The following is a 10,249-nucleotide window of genomic DNA, read 5'->3' on the forward strand; positions in this document are numbered from 1 at the left end:
CCCTCGAAGACGCGCGCCTTGCAAAAGGTAGTTAATTTCGCCCCTAGGAAAAAACACAAAACGCAGAAGTTGTACGTGTTTTTACGATCTATCCGACGACACCAATTTGAAAGCAATCGGATCAAATCTATGAAAGAAGATAGAAAAAACTCAACAATCTTCTGGTTAGTATAGCAGGGTAGGGGATGGTACCCAGATGTCGGCGACCCTCCACATGTAGCCCCGTCCCTAAAGTTGTTAATTACACGGCCCCGGTAGGTGCATGTGTACACTCCTCGTCTTTCTACAAGCGTTTTTCTATGGGTCCGCATTTGCAGCCAGCCAGCCAGGCAGCAGCTATCTTTTTACAAATAAATATGCAAAAATGCGCTTAAAAACTTTGATGGACTTTCTTGTAGAGCTTGTATTTTAGTACGATTGCAACAGATTTCGAATGGTAAGATTTCTAGGGAATATTTCTGAACTTCGCTCTATCATCAATGGCTATTCCCGACTTTCCAATGCACCTAGGTGTGTAATTAAAGGTCCTAGAGCAAATTCGAAGACGTCGGCGGATTTCTAAAAACATATCATCGTATATCCATGGAGATCCAAGGATGTCCATGGAAATCCAAAGACGTCCATGGAGATTCGAGGATGTCCATGGAGATCCGAGGATGTCCATTGAGATCCGCTGATATCCGTGGATATCCAGAGGATTTCCGAGGATATCCACACCAAATGGATGTATGGTGTAGAACATTCCATCTGCGATTTCCCCCTCGCTCGAACAACAATAAACCACTTGAGACATGATATGGGCAGATTAATAGGTTCGAATTCGCAATTGAAGTACTTAAAATGGAGATAGCTTTTTTCGTGAAGGTTGTAAACTAGTTTACCAATTTACTTGTATATGTTATTAATCTATGTAAATTCTTTATATTTTGCTGGCAAAGCCGTTTATTTAAAATGAATCGTTTTGTTCTAAGATATCGACACAATTTTCATCTAGACAACGTCTAATAAGACATCTGAATTTTCTGAAACTTTCAATTTTTAAATCTCGTTTAGACGGACGGTGTTAGTACTATACTCAAGGTCGCTGCTGTGTCCAATTTGCCAGTTTTGCTAAGGAAACGAGAGAACGCACATGTCAGTTGATGAAGAACTATAATAACGATCTAACATAATATAATGGTCTTGGAAATTATTTTGAATGGGCGGAAATAGCGGCAAAATTGCAAAACCTACCGCGTGTAGTAATCATTTGTTCTTTCTGCACTTTTTTGTGCAAGTAGAACAGAAGAAACAGAGAGAACCGTTCATCCATTGAATGTATTCAATGGTTCATCGATAGTTTTTTAGTAAAGATATGATTTATGACATTTTCCGCCGCATGGACAAACAAACAAAACGTCAAAGCAAGTCGATTTTGAACATTTTTTACGTACAACCTTAATACGAGTAGTAATGAGTATGAACCGTTGTAATAATGATAAGAGAAGCAGATAATCATTAAATTTTAAGATGTATCTAATCTATTAAACGTCTTGACACGTACTGACGTACGTATAAATACGTTTGCTGCCCCATACACATTGACAGACAAGTATTCTCATTATGTACTTTAAACTGGTAATAGGTCTCATGTGTGTAGGTGTTATCTCAGGTATGTAACATGTTTATGCATTTTCGAACTTATGCATGCTATGGAAATACGCTTTTCGAAACACATCGAATACCAGGATAATATATTATATTATTTTTTTACATAGTGATAAAATTACCGGACTTTTTTTAACGAAAAATCGTATGGAAAGTGGTACTTTTTTTCACGATTTTTACTATGCGTTTCCATGGAGTTTAGTCTTGTCTATGAACAATAGCATCCACTTTTGAATGACAGAAAATCGCGAATGTCAATAAAATTATTCAATTGTGGGTTCTTAAGTGTTGAAAGTGTCTTTTTTTCATGAATTTGCTTGATTAACTCGGGCTTCGCCCTCATTAGTCAAACTGCAAATTCATGAAAAAAAGTATCATTTTCAAAACTTATTGTACAAATAACTATTACATTCTAATCGTAGGTGTGGAACATAGGTATTGCCATCTGTGCTATGGTAAGTCCACAGAGCCTAAAGACTTTTGGAACTGTCGTAACTTTGTTAATGTTACCAAAGTTTACGACTGTACAACAAAAAGTTACTGCGTATCTTTTCATGAAAGTAAGTATTATTATGTTACCTAATACACGAATATATTTTACCTTCTTTTAGCTGTGAAAACAAAGGACGGTACCTACACTTGGGCGAAGAGAACATGTAGCAGTGATTGCGCTTGGTACAAGAGATATAATAGAGCAGACCTATACTGTTCGCAGTGCGAAAGCGACTATTGCAATAAGGAGAAATTTTGATCATACTACTATTACTCTGATATTTTTCTTTAATATTTTTGTTCCCTTTTCTTTGACATTATCCTCAACTACAAAATCTATCTAATTATGTTGTAATCAGAGCTTTATTATAAATTATTTTATTAGGAACGAATTGGGCTATCAGAAAACTCTACTATATGTAATAGCATATGTATAATAAAGGTAAAATTAACGACGTTTTCAAAATATTGTTTTGCGCATGCGCAATGCCAACTTTCTTATTTATGAAAGCAGTTAAATGAAATATAGACCGGGAGATGGTGACACTTTTTGTGGTGTGATTTGCTACAAGTATGGCGACCATTCAAAGGTTTAATTAAGTACTCCTCGAAACGCAAATGGTGCTAGACTCTCTGGGAGTGGGGCCGTTATTGCGTGACGATTGTTTAAACATGTCGGAAAATTGAATGATTTTGGACAATTTGCTACACAAAATTCTTTGGATTTTCTTGGAGTCGGTGACAAAACAAATGACGGAAACGAAATGCCATACTTTTTCGGTGGGCCTTATAGCCCGCCATACTCATTTGAAAGTGTCGATTGTTTGTATTTTTTTGGGTGATTTGCTACAAGCTCATTTTTTTATGAGCATCAAGTCCTCAATCAGTCATTCACGAAAATCAATCTGCCATACCGCAGCGACGGGCCCGCATAGCCGCCATACCGGCACAAAGATGTCATTTTTGTTAATAATTTTGGGCCGTTGAATGGTCGCCATACTTGTAGCAAATCACACCACAAAAAGTGTCATCATCTCTCGGTCTAATATCATATGTAGGCACCATGAATGAAACTAAAACTAATACCGGTTTCAAAATTACTGTTAACGCCTGCTGTATGTTTTATTTAATGAAATTTCTAATGTAGACAATGCGCAATGCTACTTACAAAAGCATTAAAAAAAGTTTCGTATGTAGACACTTGAAACGATTTCTCAAAAAGTTAAAGAGATTTTAATTTTCTATGAAGAAAATCATTACAAAAGTGCACGGAAACTATTTTTACGCAAATGTCGCACATTGCCAACATTAAATAAGAAAATGCCAAAAAAAAATCAAAAAAGTTACAGGTAAACCTTCCATTAAACTTCCCCTTATCCAAGTGGGCGTGTTTTAGCAATTCGTATAATCGATCGATGCAATGCCCACAGGTAGGTTTTAAACATTTTTTTACGTATAAACATAAATCATACCTTTGTAATAATGATAAGTAAGCAGATAACCATTAACTATTTGAACATTGATTGTATCTAATCTGTTAAACTTCTTGACACGTAAGTATAAATACGTGTGCAGGCCTGGCTGCTCTATAGATGAGTATAGTCACCATGTACTTGAAACTGGTATTGGTTTCTGTCGGTTTGATGTGTATAAGTGTTGCCTCAGGTATGTAACGTATGTACGTTCGTGTTTGTGAAGGTACCTACTTGTTGTTTTTGAAACACGTAGAGTACCCGTATATATTATTTGGGATTAGATTTCCTTAAACGTATCGAATCGTAGGCGGTGCTACTAGAAAGTGCAATTTTTGCTTCGGTAGGTCCGACGACTCCCCTGGTGACCTTTCGAACTGTCGTAACTTTGTTAATGTTACCGGTACTATACAGTGTTCACGTAATTTTTGCGTAACTATGTTTGGGAGTAAGTACCTAGTATGTTATATAATACACGATCCTCATATACCCCCTTTTAGCTGCGACTGTAAACGAGAAAACGATTCAAGTTGCGAGGAGATCATGTGGCAACGATTGTGATTGGCTCAAGAAAAATGCTATAGCAGACCTATACTGTTCGGATTGCACAAACGACTACTGCAATGATGACAAATTTTGATCAATAAGAGCAAGCCTCCATAAGGATTATAAACATTTTTCTGCATACTATACTATGTTATTATATTATTTTTATTTATTATATTTACTTTTTCGTGTTTATCCTATAAACTACTACGTATTTAAGGATTATGTTGACAATTGAGCTTCTTCAGGCATACGAATTTTGATTGTTTATTTTCATACATAAAACCATTGAATATCCAACTCCAGTTGGATATTCAATGATAAAACAGAACTGATACAATTACTTAAAGTAACTCGACGTGTCGATGAAGATGTACTTGCCTTTGATGTCACTACTTGCGAAATTTCATTTGTGAACATTTTTGTTATTCTGAAACACAAACTCGAGAAACCAATTCCTTGAAACAACTGATTCAACTGTTAATATTTTTCCTTTACGTTTATTTTTCGAGTTTACAAATAAAAAGGAATCAGTGGAATACGAGTAATGGGTTTTACTTCCTAAACAATGGCCGATGGCTAATTTCGATTCCTTCATATTTTATCGTTCACTTTAGGTAAACAACTAATCTGGTATACCTACCACCATTCACCGTTCCACGATTCTGAAAAGGTACAGTCCCCACAGTAAATCAGAAGATACAGATACTTCGCAGGACTTTATAAAATAACATCTTTGTTGGCTTCAGAGCGTTTTGAAATAATTCCCAATCGGCGGATTGTTGTTTACTTTTGGGTTTGCAAGAATAAATAATTTAGTAAATCGACAAATCTAACATGACCCAGTTTTTGATTGCCTGTTAAGTTTTATGGGATCTATGGACTCCAGTATTTACGTCTATGGAGCACATCCTCGAAATTCGTCGAAAGTAGGATTAACGTCCGAGGAGGTTGGAGAAGAAGACTCAATGACTAAATACTCAATTCCAGGTTACCCGCATGTTTGCAATTCCAGGTAGATCAGTTCCAGCTGACCGACAGGTAGGAATCTTCGATACGAATGTGATGGTGGGTTTCTACAATCATTATCATTAGTTCACTATCATTAGCTATATATAGCCAATAGAAACAAATCTATGGTTTCGTTGGTTAGCGACGCACAATAAACTTTTGTTTCTACTGGCTATTTCCGAATGATCTAATATGATGATGATTACATAAACCCACCATAAGTGTTAGCATCTAGAACACGGTACTTCTTTAATACATACACAAAAAAAAACATACATCCAAAAAACTACAATACCAATATTAAAATCCAATTAATTAAATCCCTATTAATAAATGGGTTTCGGATTGTGATATAGCCTTTATCATATAGGCACAACAAAGACGGGTAATTTCTGTCACTAAATGCTGTGTAAAGACTGGGAAGAAAATTAATTCTCCTATTTTATTTAGCAGAATTAATTGAGTTGGTGCCCGAAACATGGAGTTTGGATCTCAAAGCTCTTGATCATTGATCTCTGGGACTTGAATTTTGGTCCTTGGTCTGAAATATCGAATTTTAATCCTCGAACATGAAACTTCATTCAACTCTTGAATCTTGTTATCTTCTTGTATTTGTGAAATTTTCTTGGCGCTCCTTGAACGCTCTTGAAACTTTTGTTTCTCTTTGAATTCTGTTCAATTTTTTAATCTTGTTGAAGAAGAATATTAATTTCATTCCCTTCTTCCACGTGCGTGAACTGCGATGTAGATGGTGAGTATTCCTGTAGTCACTCCCACGTAGTCGACAGTTTATTTACGTAAATCAATTTTAGAAAGGAAAAATGTCAAACACACTAATTTAATTCGCTAAGAATAACAAACGCATTTACACAACTCGTTTGCTTTTTAATGAAACTTTGATAAAATACAATTTGTTCGTTTATCCAGAATGTATTATACATCGATGGACTTTTTATTAAGTGGTCTTTAAATTGGTTTTGTGGATTGTAAAAACAAATTACAATCAGTACCTATTTCATTTTGTTTTATGTTCAACGTTATTCATTTATGTACGAAACAGGAATTGGATTGAATATTACTAGAAACTTAATGAGGTTTTTTAGTTACATTTATAGTCACTCTGATAGGAAAAATCCTATGTTTCAATTCCAACCAACTAAAACGTTACTTATTATATTTATAATTTAACAACAAATGATTGGCTACAATTAGCGCTATTCCTTCGAAAGAAACTCACAAGACAAGAAAAATCATTGACTCCTTTTCTATCTCGACCAAACCATAGTCCGTCTCACCTTGACATTAGAGTACAAGGTCAACAACTGTCCCAGATGTCATCAGAATATGATTTGAAGAATCAGCGCCGCGCTAAAAAGTCCTTAGGGCATTGCTCTATGTTCGCTGTACTGTAAAATCAAGGTGATACGGAAAACAGTAATGGAAACCAAGGATCGAATGTGACGTTAAACTAAAAAGATGCTGAACATCATCCTAAACGGCAAACAAGGTCTATAAACGATCCGAAGGTGTGAAATATTATTCACTTAATCTTGATCATTTCGAAAATGAAGCGATAGCATCACGGCGTTTCCGACATAAACATTTTTAGAAAGGCGTTCTCGCTTAAAAACTCCCATTAAAACCGCAAGTTGGAAACGGTGATACCGTTGAATCAAATCTTCTAAGCAATTTCACACATATAATTGTAGATGTAATCTCTTTAATGGAACAATGTGAAATTGCGTGAGAAAGAATTATGTTTTATTAAAGAGGATGCTAATATCGGGGTCGCATAAACCTTTTACTCGTTGTTTAGCAAATGCGATGGGATTTACATGTTTATCAATGTGGTAATGTTTTATTATACTTATATTTACAGATATACAACTTATAAACTAGTGTGTTTTTTTACGCTGATTATAATTGTGAGAACAGGAAAACGATTGACAGTCTCATTCTTAAAATATCCACCGAAACGTCCTTTTCTCTAATATGTGTTGAAAGAATGCTACTTCATCAAAATAGGTACGACGTAAATCACTAAAGCGTAAATCCGCTAAATCGTATTCAATGGAGCAAATATTATAATAGTCAATACAGAAAGCCATTTTCATGTAGACATAAGTCAAGTAACGTAAAGGCGTATTACATTTCTTTTACAAGTAACCACCATGACAGCACAATGTTCTCTGAAGAAGAACAAGTGTAGCTTGTACGCAAACCTTATTAAAAAAAATAAAAGCAGAAAGGTACATGTTGTGACCTCTAACGACAAAAAAATGAACTAACGTACATGAAACATGTAACACTCAACTAACTACATCTGAACTAAACAAATTTACAGAGAGAGTATAGTCTGCGTAACGGGTACTAAATGGAATAAAAATTTTAAAAGTTGAAAAAAACGACACATAGTTTGTATAGACCAGTCAAACAAGACATGCAACATCCGAAAAAATGAAGAAAATCACATTTTTGTTGTGTTAAGATGTGAGAGTAGTCCAAAATCAAGTTTTCAACTTCCAAAGCTATCTGAGTGGTGATCGAAGAACCTCGATTTTTTCTGACTTTTTTAATTTTTCGTAAATATGTCGAAAATCATTCATTGCACAAAAAATAATTTACGAAGAAGGTAATTTGCTACAATCTGCGATCAAGCTCTGTATCTCCATCAGATCCGGAGTACTCACTTGTAGGAATTGTATTAATGCTTTTCATGTACGCATAATAAATGGGAAACTTGGCAAAATCTGAGTTTCCCAAACTTTAATGTCTGATGATTTACATGGTCTATTTTATTTCTAACGACAGAGAAGGAATGGTATAAAATACAACAAAACCGGTATTTAATATTTATGTATGTTTATACTTCGTAAAACCCAAATTATTGTAACATAAATTTAATTACGTTTATTTATTTACAATTAATTAACAATAAATGTACATTAGTAGTATAACAGCAATTATTATTTGTCACTCACAATTTATAACATAACAGGATCGAAAGCATAATACTTCGCATCGATGACTGAAGCACAATTTGATTTGCTTTTATAGCAAACGCCGGTGTTTCTCGAAAGTTCTCGAACGCTTCCGAATATTCTAGAATGTTTTTGAACAAACACGTCGTATTTCCCGCAAAGAATGCATTCTGTTACATCGTGTACGTAATAATATTTATTATGTAATCAGCAGAGCTATTTACACCTTTAATGCTTTTGAAGGGCTCGCAGCAGCTCCTGTAGATCTATTGAGTTCTTCCTCGCCGTCGATGTCCCATAAGGGGAACGTTAAGGCATGCCTTTCCCATACAAGAGCTGCACAAAGGCACACATGCGCGCCTACAGTCATACACGAAAGTGTATCATCCAAGGTCTTTTTTTCTTGAATTTATTTTATCCCTATTGGGCTGTCAGTCTAGGCGCGAGTGGGGGAGGGGGAGAAGATCAGGAAGTATCGTACTAAATAAAAGTACCTATAGGAAGAGGAAGACTTGTCGCCTGAACTGACGTGGCAGGCCGCAACAGGAGGGGGAGGGGGAGTATGCAGGCTTTCAAGTGCTGGTTTTGCAAACCATGAGGTGTTTGTCTTTTGAAAAATAAATGCGGAGATAAATTTTCTTATCCTACAACAAGCTAATTCACAACCCCTCAGAGGAAGCAAACGCTTCTGGGGCCTCCTTGAGTACTGGTACCGATAAAACTTTTCTTCTCACCTTTAATGAGTCATGGTTGAGTCCGATTTTTCGAAACTCTACTCATGTATTGACAAACGGTAATCGACCTATCACCAGAAGAGTCTGGAATCGGAAGTTGACGTACGCCTCAGGAGTTCAACGTATGGGAGAATGCAATAAAGCATTCCTGCTTTTCGTGTTGGTAAAACTCCTTTTATGAGTAACCGTCGAGTATACTTTCATTAATACTATACTCCATGAAGCATTTGAATGATACGGCATGCGTTTAACAGATTTATTGAAATCCCTATAACAATTTTCCTTTGTTTAATGGTGTAGTCGCTGACGTAGGAAAAGAGCTCTGTTCCAAGGCTACCAGCAATGAACTCTAAAACAAACAAAACAACAACGAAAAGAATCAAGGAACCCGAGATTGGGCAGGTATCAAGGCTAACTAAAGCTTGAACACTTGTGTAAACGTGAATGTAAAATTACAATATGAAAATAAAATGGCAACCAAAACCCTGTAAAGAAACCGCATGTCAAATCACTTCGATCACATTAACCAAACTCCAATTAATACGAGGATTGTTTAGAAAATAATAATACTATTACGGTTGACACCTAAATCGGTGACAAAATCCTAAAAACAACGAACAAGATATCATATTGCCGTACTTACATATGCATGAACATTAAATTCCAATTATAGCCTCCAAGATGAGAGAAAAAGGAGATACAAACCATTTCTATTAATCGCCAGAAGTAGTACTTAAAAGATTTTGCAATTAAACCAACTGAATTCTTCAAAAATGGATACGACGACTGTTAAACGTTACCAATTGTTAAGTCTTAAGGAAAAGAAAATGAGGTGCTCTAATCGAAGCTCTTAAAACTAAACCAGATGCGATTACAGTGGTCCTAAATCAAAAATTACAGTGATACTCAACCAATGATAATTTATATACAGTAGAAACTCCGTTAACTTCGATTACGATTTCGGTTAACGGAGCTTCTACTGTATACTTGACAAAAGAACTGATACAACGCTTCGTAAACAGGCAATGACTTCTGTAGGTGGATGTGTCCTCACTTTTCTCGGTTTGTACAATTAACGTGATCGAGTGGGTAAAATCCCTTCCGATGTAAATAACTTGCAAGCAGTGTTTACGCTCTTTCCAAGAACTCCAAAATATAGAAGGTGGTCCGTATGAAAAAACGTAGTTCAGGGTCGTATAAAAAACGAAACACTCTGTTCAAAAACCATGTATCGCAATGGATTTTACATAAGCAAGACGTGTTATAAGAAAGATTTTGCTAAAATCAATTATCTTTAATAATAAGAAAATCATGTAGTATTAAAGTAATCGAGTAAATTCGAGAAACGCCCCCTAGCGGGCAAACG

General features: G+C 35.6%; 1 protein-coding gene and 1 long non-coding RNA gene across 2 annotated transcripts; both read left to right on the forward strand.

Moving 5' to 3' along the window:
• The first annotated feature begins 1,528 nt into the window (after positions 1 to 1,528).
• LOC116173293 lies at positions 1,529 to 2,589 on the forward strand. The gene is made up of 3 exons (XM_031490669.1): positions 1,529 to 1,651; positions 2,070 to 2,207; positions 2,259 to 2,589. The coding sequence occupies exons 1-3, from the start codon at positions 1,603 to 1,605 to the stop codon at positions 2,396 to 2,398; spliced, it is 327 nt and encodes a 108-aa protein (XP_031346529.1). The 5' UTR covers positions 1,529 to 1,602; the 3' UTR covers positions 2,399 to 2,589.
• Positions 2,590 to 3,693: 1,104 nt separating this feature from the next.
• LOC116173298 lies at positions 3,694 to 4,696 on the forward strand. The gene is made up of 3 exons (XR_004145903.1): positions 3,694 to 3,804; positions 3,922 to 4,059; positions 4,112 to 4,696. It is a non-coding gene; the product is annotated as an uncharacterized LOC116173298 (long non-coding RNA).
• Positions 4,697 to 10,249: the final 5,553 nt, after the last annotated feature.

Source organism: Photinus pyralis, unplaced genomic scaffold, assembly GCF_008802855.1.
Source record: "Photinus pyralis isolate 1611_PpyrPB1 unplaced genomic scaffold, Ppyr1.3 Ppyr1.4_LG6, whole genome shotgun sequence".
NCBI classification, from domain to species: Eukaryota; Metazoa; Arthropoda; class Insecta; order Coleoptera; family Lampyridae; genus Photinus; species Photinus pyralis.

What these genes read in the sequence shown, in the direction of transcription:
- LOC116173293 (XM_031490669.1), top strand. Translation starts at nt 1,603, where the DNA reads ATGTACTTTAAACTGGTAATAGGTCTCATGTGTGTAGGTGTTATCTCA. An exon ending in GTGTGTAGGTGTTATCTCAG is followed by an intron (nt 1,652 to 2,069) that starts GTATGTAACATG and finishes TTCTAATCGTAG; the next exon opens with GTGTGGAACATAGGTATTGC. An exon ending in CTGCGTATCTTTTCATGAAA is followed by an intron (nt 2,208 to 2,258) that starts GTAAGTATTATT and finishes ACCTTCTTTTAG; the next exon opens with CTGTGAAAACAAAGGACGGT.